Here is a 20,857-nt window from a genome sequence, read left to right on the forward strand (position 1 = left end):
GCCTAAACGTTAAGCGCAAAGTTGTGTTCGTTGAATTTCCATATTTGTGTCGCCTTTTCGCTAATTATCGTCAGATATGAATTTTAAAAATATTTCTCAATGTACTAGTAAATTAGGGTACGAAATTTGCAGATGTAAAAATCATAAGGTATATGCAGTGGCTTAACGGGGGAATGAATAGTTGGATACAAACTTTAAAGATGTACACATATGAATATAACACCCCAATATAACACAAATATAATATAACGCATAAGTAATCCTAAATATTTTAACAAAAGGAAGGGCGTTGCAATGTATCGTGATGGAGATAAAACGAATCATACCCATTTTTCGCGAGAATGACTATAACCTTACTATCATCATGAGCGATCTGTGACACTGGCAGGTCCTTGCAACAAACAACTCTTCCCTCATTCATCTTTCTTTAAAACCTTACTTTTTGATAATATAGCAGAACTTTCGAATGCATATGCCAAAGGAGCTGACATCTTCTTCTCCCTCTTTGTCCTTTATGATACTAATCCTTCCAAAGTATCTTTTATAAGGCTACTAATTTATGAATAGTGTCCTAATGAATTTTTCTTACATTTTAGCCGTAAACTTCCTTACTCTCTTTTTCTTTCATTCTTCCTTGAATGTCTTTATTTCTTATTTCTCTATACAGCTTATTTTTTATCTCTTCTCCATACTTATATATCGAACCTTATTATAATGCATAGAGTTATACTTTTAGTAAAACTTGTGTGAAAGTACAATAATATAGTATGACTGTAGTACTTTAGAATATATACAGATGGAAGTCTCAAAGCCCGTTCTTACAACCACGTTTCCAGAGTTCGCATTTCTTAAATACATCACGATAAGTGTTAGTGTGAACTCATACCTTTCAGTTCATTAATGAAAATTGCACTTACTATAGGAAAAGGTCAAGTTTGGTATGGGGCATGTTCTCATCGTGCCTCGAAACAAGCTACTTCAAAACGGAGTTCCCTGACTCGTATATTATAAATATTTACATCTAGAAAGAAGAAACTATTTTATTGTCTCGTTTGTTAGCACATAACAACAGCAAAGAAGTAAAATTTCGAATCTATATGGTTGCTTGCTAAATTGGTTTACTAATATATATATCTTGCTACTCTAGAGTTCTTGAATTTCTACTACATCTCTTCAACGAAGAGTGAGTGAAATTTGAGAATCTCAACTTAAAAGATCTGTTTTTTGTGCAACCGTACTTTTCGGAAAAGCAGCATTTCGAAATTACTGCCTGCATATCGGATGATCTTTTTATATTCTTAACGATTGTTTCAACCTTTTCATTCACACGTTACGCCACAACAGAGATTTATTTTTCTTACATGTGAAAATATCGTACAACCTTTTATCAGCATATTATTGTGTATTTTCAAGCATCATATCGGACGATTATTTATGAAAATCAGAAAGGGATACTTGAATTTATTCATGAAACTGGGAAATAACTCTTCGTTTTCATTAAGTGATAGACATCGTTATAATAATTAGTGAGAATCCTTTCATTTTAGTGAGAATCGTTTATTCAATATATACATTTTAAAACTTGCCAATATTTATTAGTATCTTTTATGAAATATATTTGCAATTTAAATATATTTTACCAGATATAAAATTTGTTTTTGCATAAATTTCTAATTGCGTTGCGTTGAGTTGATTTTGAGTGTAACGAGGATATATGAGACAGGACCTACTGATTAACGTGGAATCCGAACCACATGAGCTCCCGCCGTCTCCCACGCCAAACGCGCGTACGCCAGCCGCTCAGCCACGGAGTAGCTCAAATTTTTAATTGCATGCTTATTTTCATTTTCTTAGTTTAATTGCACAGCCACCCGAGTGTTCCAGAATTATCCTAAGGATTTTAAACCGAGAAGTCCTATAAAAGCAGTGTACTAAACGAACACTAAATTTCAGAACAAAATATTTAAATGTAAGATTTACATGTGTAAATAATATTAACAACCTCTGAGTTATTTCGTCATATTTTCAAAAATGAATAAAATATTTTGGTTCGTGTTTCGAATCTGTCATTTTCAAATTTCAAAAGATATTTATGATGACTCGGTGCGTCACCAAGCTACGCTGTTTCTTAAATAGCTTTTCCTGCTTAAAATATAGAGAATTTACAAAGATATTTGCATATTTCAGAACTTACTTTAAATTTAAATGCAACAGTAAAGGACAGTTCAATTTACCGGTTATGCTATTTCTTTGTGTTTTGCGTTATAATACGTTGTGATGTCTATTGTTAAATGTGTTTGCAAAACACATCGGATAACATGAAGAAGAGGACCACTTAGCCTTGTATGTTAAATGAATTTTATACACTTTAATATACATTGGTCACGCCGTTACAAGAATAAGCATTAATTTTTTTAGAGTAATCCATTTATATGATTAAGTTTCTAGCTATGAAAGTTATTAACATCTGGAAATAATGATATTGTTTACATTAAAAGAACTGGACAAAGGATGGCGTATTCTGCTATGTGTAGTGCTAAAACACGTAAATATGGATTATATGTATAGAAATATATGGAATTTTTGGTAAAGAATGTCTAACTAATTATGTCTATCTGAATTTCATTGCTCATAAAAAGATAGGAATCGGAAGCACAAGGTCAAGGCGGTGGAAACCGTAGCAGTGATAGAATCGGGAACCATTCGAGATCTTTTGTTCACGAGTGGAACACGTGATTGAGTTTCAATATTTCTAAACTGTGCTCCTTCTGTTAAAGCAAATGAGTACAGCAACGCGGGTTTTAGCTACGCATAAGGAAGTAATAGATAGTCTATGGTAAATCTTTCACCTGGGTTAAACTATCATAATAAGCTGAAAAAAGCTTTTTAAGAAACATTACAAACACGAAGATTACTTGAGTTATGTGATACTAAAGGATGTTAAATTTAGAGGCACTGACAAGACCTGTTTTCTTGATGCTCTGTTGTAAAGTACAAATCTTGCAATACAGTAGGAAACAGAACTTTGATAGTTGAAACAGTATCAAACATACTACTATACAAAGATCGACATTTTTCATGCATACAAAATATTTTGTTTTTATTTACTATGTTGGGCGAGAGAGGCCTCCAGATACAGGATCTTCAGATATTTTAAACTTTCCAGGTCTGGTTGATTTCGTAGTATATAGTAGGTATCATCTATGTACAATCATGGTGCTATACTATTGTTATACGCATAACCACCACGGAATAGGTAGTGTGTGGCATATACTCGATGCTGAGGATAAAGTGGTGAATAAAGTTTTAAATATTGTCCCTTGTTGTAGAATACCATTATCAGCGGAGATAGGTACACTTAGGTGACCATTTAGACTAAACCTAGTTTTTAGGTTTGAGTATACTTCTTTGATAAGAGAAATAACAAGTTCACGGTACCCATATTTAGCTAAAACTTGGAAGTGATAATTACGATATATTATGCGTTGGAATAATCTAAGGATACAATTGCTAGAGAAAAATGATCAGCAGATTAATGAAAGAAAATTCAATCTCTATGATTTGGTAAGGACCTACAAATAGAATTCTTGTTTTCAACACTAAATGTTAAATATACCACCTTCTTATTATATGATTACATTTTCATCGTGAGACAAGAAGTTTATAGTTTTAAGTCTGTATATAAAGATCTTGTAGGAAGAAAATTAGTAACAGTAGTTGCTGGCAATTCTTTGGAGATGAATGTTCTGAGAAACTTCCCTAAAAACGATGTGTGCGGTATTGGTTAAAATGGACTGTGAGGAGGGGATCTAAAATATCTGCAAATGCGGCACAAAATTCTAGTAGTACAGAATGAAAGCCTGTTGGTTTTCCGAGTTTTCCCAAACATATTGGCTGCTTAACCTGGTCTATTGAGAACCGGCCAGGAAGACACTCGTGATCATGATCCGTTACCACAGATGGAATATAATCAAAAATAAAAAACGTCAGAACAATTAGTAGTAGGCGGAGCGACAACTTCTAAACTCATATTCAAATACCCACCTTGGGCCTTAATTTTTAAATAATTTTTTTTATTTTCTCTACTCCCTGTACACTATTTGCTTATTTAAAGGATACCAGCCTGCTCAACATCATCATTTGATGTATTTTCTTACGAACTATAAAAACCTTACATACGTCTTCTATACATCGTTAATAAATAAGCCTATATCTTCTGAATGTAAGACCGTAAGTGACAACCGACATGTTGTTCTATCATATACTCCGTTAAAGAAACCAGACTAGTACTCATATTGCATATGGTGATCAGCATTCAAGTTCCACAATATTTCTTTGTCAAAGAGCATAGAGTTGGATTTATATGATTTTCCCAAAACTGCAAAAGAGAACCATACTATCGTGTTTGCATGTCAGGAAAGCCTTCCTATTTTGCATGTATGAGGGTCAAGTATTCCGTTTCATGTAAAATTGAAGTATTAAAGTACCACATTACACTGTGTTTAATAAACTTTTCGGCTGGAAGATTGATGGCCATGAGTAGAGAATAATGATCACTAAAACAGACAGGAACCATGTCCATATGTTGAACCGGATATATAAGAGTGTGACTGATATAGAATTTATCCAATCTTCAGGACTTGTCCCTATAAACAACGTATAGTCAGGCACATTAGTAAATAAGTGTCGACACACTTCTAAAGAATCATAAGTAGCACTTAAATTCGAGAGGCTGGCAGGGAAGCATTAAAGTTTAGTCAGATCTATTGGTGCCAAAGTAGAATCAAACTATTCTGCTAAAATAAAGGAGAGGAACCATTATGAAGCAATTGAGTAGGCACAATATTTAAAAATAAAATATCGCGCTGCATAACGCGCAGTGTTTCTGAGGTTATACTTTCAGTAGGTAATTGAAAAAGCTCTTTGAAGTCGATATCATGGCGATAGGTGAGAACAGTTGTTGAAAAATTTCCAGTGAAGCGTAGAACAAATTGGTGATGGGGAATGTGTAGAAAGTTGGTACTGCCATCTTTTGGGCAAATAGAATATAAATTTGTTCCTGATATAAACCCCCGTATTGCATGTAATTTGAAGAAGAGGTAAGACGGTTTATGTTGACAGTATCGAGATGAAAAGTTAACATGGAAAAATATGTAAAACTGATAGAAGAATGGAATATGATTTGAGAACCAGAACATTTGTAATGTGTGAACAAGAAATGAATATATAAATTATATTAAATAATTTATACCAAACTTGGGCTAACACTATTCGCCTCGGTTTTAACAACAGATTTTAACATGTTGGTTCGGTTGCTCGTGTTCTGTCGTTCTTGCCACTTCTTACTTCAGTACTTAGATTACTCTTAGAATTTTAGTCACTTGTCAATTTTTAAACTGAAGCTTAATTATTATGCTATGCTGGGGTTCCAATCAATTACAAAATCACTAGCAGCACCTTCCGAACTAGTGGTGAACTTATGATTGAACGGAAGTGCCTGGTCTATAACCGGAAATGAAGATGAGGATATGTAGCTTCAGTTTTGAGAGTTTCTGCTGTTCCTATACTATGTGAGCTTTCATCAGTGGAGGGAAGGATGGGACGAATTTTGTATTAGATTCAACAGTTTTAAGTGGCTGTTTCAGGGACGATGCGAATGCTTCGGTATCCCTCTGGAGAACATGAAATGCACTGTAAAATCTAGAATCTGCATCTGATATTTCAACTGCAAGGTTGCATGACCTACACTAAAAAATAAATAAACTTGAGTAAGAGATGAGCTGAGACAGTCCTGCACGGTATGATCCTGAGAGTTGCAGAGGGTACGCGTCTGGATTTGAGGGGCGAATTGACAGAAGTCGTAAATCAGAAAAGTAAGAAATGATAGAATAATACGTTTAACATTCAGTTTGCGACCGCTATAAATATGATCAGTAAAGTACACTTAATCAGCAATAGTCCTAATATGCCCATGCTCAAAGAATGCACACCTTAACTGGGTACTACTGAATTCAGTTGTACTTATAGATACTAACACAACTATCACAGAGTTGTCCGCCAAATCATTGTGTAACATATAGTAGCTGTCAGAATTTGCATAATTCACAGCGACGCTGCTATCGGTTAAAATGCATTAACAGAGTACTAAGTACCTAATGCAATATTTTACAAATAACGCTCTTTTGAATACTTAACACTGAATTCTGAAGGTAACTCTGAATTCATAAGAGCCCATATAACTCATATTGATCAAACTCGAAGATGCATGTAAACTAGATAACTAAGAAAGAAATTTTTACCAACCCAGGGTAACAAATTACATGTAATGCGCATGAAAAAAAGGCGCTGTTATACTCCCCGTGTATCTTGCAAATACTATCTATATTTTAAAAAACGGTAGAAAAAATACAATTCTTTCTGTACAGGTCTGTGGGAATTATGATAAACCTAGGTTCCCTTTTTGTTCTAGATATTCTAGATATTTTACCACAGTTGTAATGCTAGATTCTTCCTAAAAAAGAACACGGTTGCTTTATTATGATGTCATTGCTTGCAAGCATAACACATACTGTGTCAGAATTGTGTTTGACGAACGACAGTGTTACAAATGTATTTGAAGTGAAAGTTATATTCAATAGCTTTCTGATCTACCATATTTACCTTTTCCTCTGATGTTTCGCTAGCATTCCTTTTATATAAAGCACCAACTACCACTAAAAATTGATGAAATTTCGACGATAATATGCGTCGATTGTAGTAGATTCATGCATGAAATTCATGCATTTATTAGCCGCCGATTACAGAAGCACTTGGAACATGAGAGGAGAGATAGTAGGCTGTTTTTTGACAATGGAATTGATTCTTTCACATATACGCTAATTTTGTTTGTCATGTGTTTATTCGAAATACGTTACATTCATCTAGCACCAACCATTCCCTAAACTGTAATTACCTAAACCAAAACTGTAATCTTTACTTTCAGTGAACAAATTCAGATGAATTCAGGAGTTCATCTTGCAAATGCTCCCACATTGATACTTGTTTAACAGTAGCTTTATTCTCAAAATCTGAATTGTGGTATCTCTTTACGTAAGGTCTGATTTGATATTTTAAGGTTTCACCCACGGGCAATTTAATAGGGAACCCTTAGTACACTTGCTTTTCACAGGCTTTTGTTGGTGTCGCTTTATTTTTCTTTATCAGTTTTCTTCCCATTATTGATACAAACTGGATTCTAACACTAAATTTAAAGCACCTTATATTTTTCATTTAGGATGAAAAACAAGAATCATGTTGATTCTTTGATGTATTACTGTCCATGATTACAATTTTTGTCTTCGTTACTAAGTATCTAAATGAAGTAAGTTATTAATTGCCAATAAAACTATGTATATATGTAGTATTATATACAATAGTATATACTATATATTTATAAATGTTTCAGTTACAAAACCCATTGAAATTTGATGAATATATTCAACCAGTTACATTACCTACACCAGGAGAAGAATTAGACGATGGAACTCCATTATATGTAACTGGTTGGGGATATACCAAGGTAAATATCATTAATACTTTCCATTTCAATTCTTATATTTTGAAGTGTCTATTAGAAAATTGTGATATAATTCATTTCTTATTTTGTTATAAAGTAATTATTTATATTTACACCTGTCTCTCTATCGTAATGTTTTACTACATTGACATGACTGAACACTAAAACTTATACTTGTTCTCAATTTATTCGCATCATTAATTTATAATTCAGGTTGGATTCCTTTTGTCTTATAGCTATTTGCAGTTAACAACAGTCTAAGAAAACAGTTTGTCCACCTCAAATATTTTTTGCAAAATGTCTCTTTGCGCATATTTTAAATGTCCCTTTGCGCATGTCTCTTTTCTTAGATTGCAGTAAATGTGTCTAATTTAGTAAAAATAATGATAATAATATTATACCTTGTACAGGGAAATAGTGTGTATATATTATATTTCTAACTAGCAGCGTTCACCCCGCTTCGCTGCGGTCACCCCGGAACGCAATAAACCTTGTTAATTAGATAATTTTTACTTTTTCGCTTTCAAGTGATATGATAAAAACCATAGTAGATTGCAGTAAATGTTAACATTATATCGCCTGTCATTTATGTTAACCCGCTGAGTGACACGGTTGCATATAAATACGTTTATTTTTACCTATGATGAACTAACAAAGGATTTGTACGTTATGGACACTTGATTGGTCAATTATCTCAAGACACTGGTAATTAAAAATTAAAGTGATATGATAAAAACCATCTAGGGTCCAAATCCTAATAACCCCCCAAAAATGAAAGAAATTGGTTCAGCCGTATTAGCGTGATGAGGGAACAAAGGATTTGTGCGTTCTCTTTTATATATATAGATGTAATGATTATATTTCTAAAACGTACAGGAACCTGATCAAAATACTAATATTATTTACGTTATAGCTGGCAATTACTAGTATATTTCTTGTATTAATTTATTGTATCCCCATAATTTCTTTCGTCCACTCCTTGGTATTTCTCGTCTCAGGTTCGTACACAGATAGCATTCTCCTTTACCTTTGTTTGCACTATACTTTTCTCTTTAGCATGAATTTCTTGCAATATTCCAAATATTGAGTAATTAGTGTAATGTTGAGGATGAATTTCGGGAACTTTGGAAGTGATCACAAACGTGGTGTAGTCCGTGAATAAAATATGATTGATTATTTTTTACAGTAACTTCATAGAAATACTTCAAGATCTTATGAAACCACACTCCTATACAAATTTATGAATAGATTACCGTATATCACATCATTTCCATTTGAATAGTCCAATGTTTGAAAATTTATAGAATTTAATGATCCAAGGTTTGACACCTATGTAATAATGTAAAAACGTTGTGAAAATGGAGCTTATTCTTAAGTTGATGAAACATATTCGTGTTAGCGATACGTGAGAAAACGAAGGAAGAATGTATCCAGATCATCAGATCATAGAGCAGAACGTTTGAAATTACAAACTATACAAAATGACAAAATAGAATAAAATTGCATATATAACTTCTTGGTACTATTTACAAAAACCTATTTAAAAAGAATAGGTTTTCCAAACTGTATCTAAACCGAAGTTCCTAATACCCGACTCCCAATTTATACGCTGCCTTGCTGATATGAAATAAATACAAAATAGGCATCGGAAAAACAATTATAAGATATAAAAAGAAAGCGTTTAAGTACACAAAAGTGCAAGCAATTGAAAGCAGATAATCTATCTTTAAGTCGTTGATTATTCTGAGAGTTCGAGTGATAATTCAAAACCTCTAACGAAAGTTGATATACTTGGCACAGATATTTTATGCTACACTACAAAAAACGTCATAAATATAAATGTGGATATAATGCAAAATATATATATATGTCTCTCCTAATCAGAAATATTTGTTTTCTTCATCTGAGGATCCGTGATGTGAGAAGAAGGTAAGATAGTTGGATATTTTATAGTTGAATTGAATGGCCATGGTTAGTATCTCTGTCATCTGTTTTGCCAGCTTATAATATTACTGCACAAGTTTTAGATATTTGCGGGAGACTTTGCATGATGATTTGCACTGGTTACAGGCTTCCAGGTTATGTTGATGTGTCCTAACTCCGTCTTATTTAAATACATGTGAATGAATTAATCTATTATTTCTGTCTAACATGAAAATATTAATGAAGGATTGTAAAAGAATAGCGTTTTCTATCCTTGTAAAATACACTGTGTGGTCACGCGACGAGCATAATATGAAGAGGCTCATACATTTTATTAGCTTTGAGTTGTAAGTCTGATGAAATCAGCTTAGAAGTCACAAAAGCAGATAATATTTCATTATTTGTGATGCACAATTTTAACGATAAAAGAAAAACATATGTTCATACTAATACAAAATTTCAAACACTTCCAGTGTTATGAAGCGGTTTCTCTATTAAATAAGAAAAATGCCCGAGTGGCAACATTTGCAATAAGAAAGCATACCTTCTTAATTTCATGTGCTATTTATTTGTACGTTTCATTCACAATTACGTTATGGAACGCAAAAGTACCGAATATCGCTTTTCATATTCAATCTTACATGCCGATGACAAATCTCGATCACGATCGGCAAACAAGACACTGGAAATTGATTTAGTACCTAGAAAAAGTAATTATTGATTACAACTAATAAATGTTATGCAAACATCACGACAAACACCATCATTTGTAATCATAATGTACGTATGAAACCAGGGTGGTAATATAGAATCTATTGTGCTACTTGTCATCGAATGTGATTAATGATATGGATGTGTAGAAATTTTATGTACCATTGTTTTGAACGGGGTATTAGTTAAAATAAGAAAAACATAATTAAATGTTAAGGAGGAGAAAAATAGATGAAACTTAGTGAATAATTTAAATAAAGGAAGACATATTTATTTTCAAAACATTTTGCCTAAAAAAATAGAAGAAAGTGAGAGAGAAAAATGTGTAAACAAAATGCATGAACTTTCTTTATACAAAGGAATACCATAGAGTCCAAGTCATAAATATAGTTTACAAAGTATGAAGGGGAAAAGTGGAATAGTGGGAAGTAAAACGGTAAAAATAGAAATAAGATTAAAAGAATAAACCAAGAACATAAGAAAACCTATATTAAACATAGAAATATTAAAGAGGGTCAAACCAGTAGAAATCATAAATGTATTCAGGAAATATTATTGAAAGATGGATAATGTTGTATTTTAAAATAAATAAATGACAGTAGAAAATCACAACGTTTAAGTATATAATATTATATGATGATCAAGAACATAATTTTGTAATGATTAATTAAGAAAGAAACATAGATGAACATGAAATAAATATATGGGAGAAAAATCAGCAGAAACTAGATCATAATAAATGACGAAATGCATTTTTAGACAGGAGATGCCTATAATATACAAATCAGAGAAGCTGTAGTGATTCATTCAATTCATTATTGTCCTTGTACTGTAGACTGCCAAATAGCTCCTAGGGACTATTGTCTTGTGTAAATTCCATAAATATTCAACCGTTTTTAGTGAAGAGATTCGTTTTTGGATTGTGAGAAGATTTCGGTATACTGGATACAAAAAAAATCTTTTCCTTTGAACAACTGATTGATTTGTTTTGTCGCTGAGTTTAACTTTCCTCAACACACTGAGGCACAACGAGAAAAATCTAACTTAGTTTTAAATTGTTAAATGCTTCTTGTTTTCATTTGGGTACTAGAATCTGGTTTTCATTGAACCTTAATTCGACTTCCGACAGAAGGTGCAGTCCAACATTGATCAGTATTTACAAGTCGAACATAAGAGCAACTCAAAATTTAAGGTATAAACTAAATCAGTCAGTGTTATCAAATGATATTCGTGGTCAATTGATGTCCATGGTGTCTTTCAACTCTCTTGCGATCTATCTTAAAGGCTTATGGTTGTATTATGAATAAAATTTCTTTTCGAGATCACATTAATCCAAATCGTGCTTTCATGTACGTGTCTACGTCCCTGTATTGCTAAGTTACTGTTCGTTCAGCTAGAGGATATGTTGTGTGTGCTACGCCTTTAATTGCACCATGTCTTTTTTAATGATAGGAGACACACTCTGAAACTGTTAGTCGATCGGATATATATATATATATATATATATATATATATATATATATATATATATATATATATATATATATATATATATATAATTTCAAATACGTGATAAAGAGGATAAAATTCGCCTAAATTACCAATTTGTCTTAGAATTAAAGAGTAGAATTATAGTTAATGTAAAACATATCACCTTTTAGAACGTGAACTACAATTATCATAAACTTTCGAATAAATCTTCGAGGTGCAAGATCAATTTAATTATTATTTAATTGCCCATTTAGTTTACTTCCTTGTTTAGGTATCTGGTAGAGAATCTAATGTCCTTCTGAAAGTCATAGTACCCATTGTCAATGTAGATACATGTAATCGTCTTTACAACAAACAAGGAGGGATTCTTGAAAATCAAATATGCGCTGGTTACCCTCACGGAGGAAAGGATGCTTGCGCGGTAAGTAAATATATTACATTTATTCCAGAGCTATTGCGATATATGTCTGTAATGCAAAGCTTTTCACTTTTAGAGGTGTTATCCTGTAATAATGATTTCATACGTGACGTGTTCTTGTTAGTTAACTTAATTCAACAAAGATACAGACTTAAATTATTCTGTATCTTTACTTTTAATCTTTGCCGCTATATGACACAGCTATCTATATCAATCTTACTTCACAAGCACATTAATTTTGTTAGACATCAATCTATATCATTATACTCTGACTGCCAATATAATCTGACTCCTATTATGTTCTAACTTCCATTATATTCTAAGTTCCATCATAATCTCACTCTATGTCCACATATTATATCACTTAGCTACCGTAACAGCTTATTTCTTATTTTTAAGCACTTTCTGCCCTATTCCCATATCCTACAGTTCTCTCAGAGGTATTGAGCTGCAGTGAGACGCAATACTACGAATTTTGATTTATAAATATTTTTTTTCAGATTTGAAAACAATACGTGGCAATTATATATATATATATATATATATATATATATATATATATATATATATATATATGTGTGTGTGTGTGTGTATATATATATATATATATATATATTTAAATATATATATGACATATTACAAAACTCATTCAATTTAAATTATGGAATCCTGTGTCGTCTTTAAAACTTGGAAATTACACACTGCTCACAAAGGTTCGTCGTATCTTATTATTATATCATCAGAAATAACAATAATAATAATAAGATCTCATATTTGAAAACGCAGTTTCCAAATCCATAAAATACGAAAGCAATAATGGTTAAAACGTTGTCTACTATTCTTAAGGTACTATACTGTCATGAAACCGAAAAACTCTTTACTGTCATGAAAATAAAAAGAAATATGTTAATTACAAACAATAAACTTTACAGATAACTTGACGGATATTGTTTCAATATTTAATATGGCTTATTCTTATTATCTTCCTTTTATAAGAACTACTCATTTCTTTAATACAAAAAATATTATTCTTTAGTTAGAGAAAGGATAATTATCTTTGGAGGTAAAAGTTAACAACAACTTAGTAAAAGAAGGCAACAATTCTTATTATCTTTAAACAAATTGAAATCAGAAAAGTTTCCTTGTTAAATTCACAATTCCAATCATCATAATTCTGCTCATAAAGCAGTTAGTTGATGAAAAGGAAGTGGAAGAAAAGCTCACTTTAAAGAGTAACAAAAGAAGCTGTAGATAAAAGATCACTGGATTATTCATAATATCTTTGCGAATTTTCTTCCTTTCACGCAAGTGAATACTATTATATATAACATAATTAAATAACACATCCATATCTTGGCAGTACGTGTAACTAAATAATTACAGTGATTCTTCAACATTTAAATACAGAAACATTTAACATACGCCTTTTTTGGTTTACGATTTCGACGATTTAGTCTCTCTCTGAATCAAGCAGATAATTTTATTAAGGGGATCTTATGCCTTTTACCAGTGGTTTCTCAGTCCCCATAAGATAAATTTACTTCATGGATATCTAGCGAAAAATGGTAAGTAACAACTTGAAATTTTCCTTATTTGTGCAGAAAAGTAATATAAATTAAATAGTTGTTTCAATTTTACGCTTAATAAAATAGATCAAAAGTAATGAACTTTTAAATGTAAATTGTCAGGAACTATATATTGAAGGTTCTGTGTTTCAATTTCATCTTTGCAAACAGATATCCTGGTTACAGGTAGGCATTTCCCTTCACCTTTTACGTACTTTCCCAGTGAGTGTGGTAGAAGGCCGCGGGGTGCCATCCAATTCCCATTTCTTTCCTTCGCTTCTGTACAGCGGATACAATATTTTTGTAAAGGTCACAAAGAAAGTATATTTGTTTCCAAGACAAATATTTTCTTCTTGCAATTTCCTGCTGTATGATGTATATTGTGAAAGCACACTTTAGGTAGAGAACGTCAATTTCTTCATTACTAATAATTCTAGTTCAACTCTTTGCAATAACACTGCCTCAATAGTAGAAAGTAGGTAGGAGTGTATACTTTGGAGAGCAAGATCAACAATTTCATACAGATCATGGTTGAAATTTAGCTTCCCTCTGCAGCACTAAGTTTGTATGAGACGTTAGCATAGATACAAGCTACATACTTCCCCCTAGTAACTGGGATTTGGAATTTGTTGCGAGTAGTAACTGCTAGTTTCTGGCAACGTTAGCTATTTAAAAAAATTTCTGAAAGTAATAAAAAAATCAACATTACTTCAAGATTAATTCATCAGAAACTATGGATTGAATCCCATGAACCAACTTTCCCGTGAATAAACATACGTAAGTAGCAATATAAAAAATGCAACAGTCCTTGCCGTTGCCATCTATCTAGCGGCTAGCTCGTCCAAATTTGGATCATGTATCTCGGGTTCGATACCCGGTGGAAGAGTCTTAAAATTTCAACACACCACTAATGATTCGGATTCTACTGAGGCTCATGTCTCTTGTAACATCATTGCAGAAGGGTACGCTAAACCCTAAACCCACCAAACCAACCAAGCTAATAAAGAACGAACGTAGTAATGTCACAAAAATTTAGACTAAGTGAGTGTTTTTCTAAAGATGTCAGATTGTGGTAATAAATATAAGTGGAACTAGGGCCTCAAACATTTCTAGTTCTTGTTACTTGAAAATAAGCAGTATAACATATATACATGTGATATCACGAAATAAATTCGGGAAGTGAATCGTCGGACGAAAACATGAAAACGCCTATAGAACAACCTTGGTGCATAATTGCGTTTTTTTAGACATTGTCCACAGAAAACTAGTCGTAACGGTAAAGAAAAGCTATATCTCGTGCAATATTTTGGAGTTTTCCGAAAACGCCTTAACGTTTTGTTGTATTTGACTGCAGCATAATATAATTTAGTCCAAGAACTTTTAGCGAATATCCTTTAGTGCGGTGACTCATAACTTTCATTTTATGTCCTCGTGTAAGGATTAATTTGTTTTATGTCGTTTTTGAACACCTTGTGAAGATACATAGTGAGACCTCGGCTCACGAACCTCATACCTATACCACTGTGTGTAAACTAAAATTATTTTCACATTGAAGTTTAAATAAATGCATATAATTAGAATTTGTATGTGTGTGTTGAACAAGCAATTAATTTAAACCAATAAAATAATATAAATATTTCAGAACCAGAGTGAACTCAAATGATTCATATCTTTATTCACTTCTTATATGCAAATTAAAATAGGTCGCTAAATTTCTGACTCTATGAACTACTTGGAGGAATGAAGTATATCTTCTGTACTTTTTACTGATTTCACTTGTGCAGGTTTTAGTTCTGATTCTTGTAAAGTGACTCAAAGTTTTCACATGTATAGTACATGCAAGATTAGGACAATATATCAGATGTTCTCCGTGGATGGGTCTGTGGAATTGTCACTATTGTTATCAGAGGTCCCATGTTTGAGCCCAGCTAGAGGACAATTTCTCTCGGATACAAACTAAGTAGTGGTTTTTAACCCACTTTAAATTGTAGGTCCCGTCCTTCATAACCCCACTGTTACATAAGAACAGGCAAAAAACTTATTTGTAATTATATGTATAATCTAAATAAAGTAAAAGCGTTGTAGCTATGGCCATTTCTTTTTTCTAATGAATAACTGCAACTTGGGGCTGGTAATTCAACTGCGCTCGGTCTCAATCTCAAGAAGTGGCCGCAAACTGGTTTAACTCGGGGTCAAAGGTCAACTAGCTCTTTTCGCTCATAATCACAACTTTCATTACAAAAATGTGTAAGCCCTTACGAATTTTATTGGAGATTATGTAACCTAATTGGTGGTCAGAAAATAGAATGATAGAAGGTTTTATACTTCCCGCTTTATCCTAATTTAGGCTCTAAACAATCTATCTTATCCTCTTATATATTTCTTAACTGTAACTGTGTGAACCAAATAACCTCACAGATGTTTAAGATTTCTTATCCCTTATTACAAATCTAAAGTAGATTTAACTTTATGCAAATAATCTTATATATTAGTTTCCCTAACTCAATCGCTTATTCAGACGCGCTACTTGGTTTGGCTTATTCAATCTTGAATAACGCCGAATGGGCAGACTAGTAAATAATTTATGCTGTACTGGTAAACCATTTGTAAAACTAGTTTACGTATGACCTCGAGTTGGCTTACTTTATTCTTTAAAAATAGGAGCCACGATTAACCACAAAATAAAGAAAAATGTTCAAAAACAAATAGCAGTCCACATATGCACCACGCAAAGGAATTTGGTTTGTATGAATACAATACACTTTTGCTTACTCATTAAAACCAGCAAAACATCGGACACGGAACCCTTTTAATCTCTTCAGCTATCGTATGAAAAATATAAAAGAGTTCTTCATCTACTCCAGAACAGTCCAACAAACCGTCTTCTGTTGGAATATCATTGTTCGCATGGAAATTACCCGCATGCCCATTCTGTTTACTTGGTTTTACACAAAGTTTAATGTAAGGAATTTTCGAACTAGGAAGTTTTCATTATAAAATTTTCCACCACTGAGTCGAGATTAAACGTTAAAAACTGATATTCTAGTTCTTCTAAATTAATTCTATACTGATTGGCAAGATCAACTAAATAATAATTAATATTGTACTCTACTCGCATTGGAAATTAGGCTACAACTGCAGCTTGTGCGGACATAAATTAAGCTAAGCCATCGCAAGCGAATATGCTGTCTGCACAATTAAAGTCTAAATGGTATTCTGAAACTGAATGTTGACTTCTTAACAAATAAACATTATATCCCCTACTTCCTTTATGAAGGCACATTATTCCCGTAATCAGCGTTGGCACCCACAGCTTTAAACTACCTAACTCCAACCAAACATTTTACTTTATGCCGGTTACCTTAATAGTGAATATTACTTCTTTATTCACCATGAATTTACGTTATGAAACAGATTCTATTTTCAATCGATCGATTAACTCCCGAACGAGTATGTGGGAAGGAAGCGTTTCTGAATAACTATTTCTTCACAAGGTTTAAAAAAACATCCACTGTCGCAGCAATTTTTCGACGTTTTTCTACTTTGCTCTTCATACACAAATGTTGCGCAATAGTTTTCATCCATCGAAGATACCAATTTCTGATTGCGATTAACTTTATCAGAATTTTCAACTCCATTACCTCATCCTACATTACTAATATTACTGAACTGTAAATTTTCCAGTTAATTCATTGTTGTTTTACCCAGGTAAGCAAGAATTAGATTTCGCAAATTAGTTACAGTTCCTATATATATCTTCTGTTTATTATTTACAAATCGACATTCATTTTTCCTTTGCTAACTGTAGATGAGTAAAATGAATTTTGACATACCTACTTTTACCTAAACCTATTAAAACGTACTGTTCTATGATATTTTTATTGTTTATATTTGAATATTCCTTTACATAATTCCATGAGATTACAAGAAAAATTACTGTGTATGCATTCAAGTTTATTTTTTTTATTTAACACATTCAAAATTATTATTATTATAAATTCTGAACTCGGAAAATTTACAACTTGTCGTCAATTAATAACAGGATCTACAAGTCGTTTGCTCTTTCATTTTCTTGTTGTATAAACCCTTTAAGAAGTCAATGATGCGCTTGCCAAGTGTTCCACAAACTTACACATAATGGTCGCTCCTATAGTATTAAAATCCATATTTAACAAAATACTTCTATGTATTTCTCTCACAAACTTCCTTCTATATTTTGAAGTAACGCTAGACAATGCCATTGATGAATGGAAATAAGACTTTTCAGACATCTTGTGTCTGAACCGGATCATCAAACACAAGAAAATTAGTTCTTCTTTATCGATGGAAAATTAATGAAAGTTAGCATCCAAACTAAATGTAAGTTTGCTAAAATGGTACTTCATAGTTTTGTGTCATCAAAATCAAAGAAAAATTTATTACTACCTCAATAAGTGGGATTGAGATCCCTTGGAGGCAGACTGCCGTATTATAACCCCTTAATTTACAGACAATGACCAGATCAAATTGATTTTCGTTTGACTCTTTCCTGGCATACAGGAACTATTTTCACAGAAGCAATTACCATTCTTTTGACATAAAATTGCAAAATTTACTCCTTACTAATCTCATTATATTATCATCTTGAGTTCTATTTGAAATTAAAATGAGCAGTATTGGGATGTAAAAGTAGATCATTAGCCTTAAGGGTTCAAATTTAAATGTTACATCAAAATGGAAATTTGTTTTCCTTGAGTTTAAGACTCAGATACAAAACTAAATCTTTCGGTTTAAACATATTAGACTGACTCTATCTAAAATAAAAATAAAAAAGTATATTCAAAGAACTATCATTTCTGATAACGAAAAAGCTAGAGTCGTTTATCAAATATTGTAATTCCACAAAACAATTTCGTATTGTGTTATATCTCATTATTTAGTAATGTGTGTGATAGCATAATCATTGTAATCTTTCTTCTCCGATAATTGTATTTGGTAATAATATTAAGAGAATATTTACTTTGTAATACAAACTAATATCAATCCAGACAAGAATATGTAAAAAATCTCTCCTCTTATATTCCTTGAGTTGCTTGACCGATAATAACAATACGCGAGAAAAATCGCGGTATGAATATTTCTTAATATTAGTAAAACAGGAGTACAGTTAAATACATGAAACTATTTACGTTCATGTAACGAAATTCTTTTCTAAATATGTAGCACCTGGTAATTAGTTTCATATTGTAAAGGGGCTTGGAATAACTCCATCTTGGGACACCGGCCTTTTAATGACCAGGACAAATATCTAACTTGAGAGACACGTTTTACAATGATAATTGTTAAATGAGGGAAAATAATTGAAGTTCATTCAATAGCAAAAATTAGGTACATTTTCTATAATAATTCTTGTTTATCGTATATAATAACGCGTATTTTTCACCAGCTGAAGAGAAACATAAATTTCAATAATCAAATAGGTAATATATGGCTATAAAAATAAACGTTGATGTTTCTATGAAATAAATAACTCTAAAACAATAATGCAAAAAAGTAATATAAACATAAAATTTGATTTGAAAAAGAATAGTAATTTATATTGATGTATTGATTGGTATCCTGATAACTAACTAACTAACTAACTCTAGGGCCTATTGAACCCGGAGGTTAAATGCCGCGTTCACAAAAACTCTCCACTGACTTCTATCCTTAGCTAACTGCATCCAGTTTCTACTTTGTATTCCAATCTCTGCGAGATCCATCTTAATAGTGTCCTCTCATCTCCGCATAGGTCTTCCTAATGGTCGTTTTCCGATTGGTCTTCCAGTCAAGACTTTGAAAGCGTTTCTACTTTCTTCCATTCTAGCTACATAACCCGCCCACCTGAGCCTCCTAGACTTGACGACCCTAACAATGTTGGGTAAATCATATAACTTGGGTAGTTCCTCGTTATGAAGCTTTCGCCATTCCCTATTCTCGGTCCTCTTGGGCCCGAATATTTGCCTCAGGAACTTGTTCTCAAATACTTTCAGTCTACGTTCTTCCCACAGAGTAAGTGACCATGTTTCGCAACCATACAGAACAACAGGAATTATTATTGTTTTGTATATTTTAAGCTTCAAATTCCTCGCCAGAAATTGCGACGACAAGAGATTTTGAACCGAATAATAACACAAATTCCCTGCTTTAGTCGACTTTAATTTCTTCGTGAATATGATTTTCGTTTGTTAATATTGATCCTAGATATTTGAAACTATCCACTTTGTCAAAAGTATTATTTAATATTTTAACGCATCCATAATTTGCTGTATTACGGTCCCGACGCACTTCTGTGTATTTAGTTTCTCTGCATTTACTTTTAAATCCATGTCCCTGCTAGCACTTAATAAGATCTTTGCATTTCTTTCTATTTTTCTCCTACCATCTCCTATTACATTTACATCATCAGCACACACCATAACCTGGGTAATACCGTTCAACTCTAGGGCCTAGATCCATATATATATATATATATATATATATATATATATATAAACTCGAAACTGTTCTTGCAGTAAGTCTAATTGGGAATTTTAATTCATCTGTTAAATATATCCTAATACAATGCAGTAATGTTATTTTACTTCCAATAAATTTATATTTGAAAACGTTCTGATAGAGCTATGCTTAATAATTGAAATATATATATATATATATATATATATATATATATATATATATATTGACTCCTCCATAGATTAACACTGTAAATGAGAAAACATAAAAATAAATACAAACACTAACCTATTACAAAAAACTGATATGTAATCATATTCACTTCCAATTGAATTCATTTATGCAGCACTACAATAATTTGTAAGAATACAATAAAGTAAACAAGATTAACACCTTTTTGTAATTAAGTAACAATACTTTTAAAATTTTATACATTTCTCTTCTTTCAAAAAACTGTTAAAAACACATAATTGTAGTATGTAGTCACGTTATAGGTGATTACAATAGAAAATATAGTGCCCACATTCATACTAGTGATCGAATGGGTAAGCCATCCTCTCCAAGCACCTTCGTATTCACAAAATTCAAAACTTTACGCCAGAGGCGCTGAAAAAATACATCTTTATTTCAGGTTGCATACTGCTAATGGAATATATTTCAGGATTTTTTTTAAAGTGTGGATAAATTTTTACCACGTAACGCATATCGCCTATTTGACGG

The 20,857-nt window shown here is 32.2% G+C and overlaps 1 protein-coding gene across 1 annotated transcript in view; it reads left to right on the forward strand.

Annotated features, from left to right (window-relative positions):
• The window catches only part of LOC145683293 (trypsin-1-like), a 171,493-nt gene that overhangs the window by 126,714 nt on the left and 23,922 nt on the right, over window positions 1-20,857 (forward strand). The window contains exons 5-6 of the mRNA XM_081754652.1: window positions 7,445-7,558; window positions 11,952-12,101. Coding sequence (XP_081610778.1) covers window positions 7,445-7,558; window positions 11,952-12,101 — 264 coding nt within the window. The remainder of the gene's footprint in view (window positions 1-7,444; window positions 7,559-11,951; window positions 12,102-20,857) is intronic.

The sequence above is a fragment of the Thermobia domestica genome, chromosome 4, assembly GCF_964235325.1.
Source record: "Thermobia domestica chromosome 4, izTheDome1.hap1.1, whole genome shotgun sequence".
Taxonomy (NCBI): Eukaryota; Metazoa; Arthropoda; class Insecta; order Zygentoma; family Lepismatidae; genus Thermobia; species Thermobia domestica.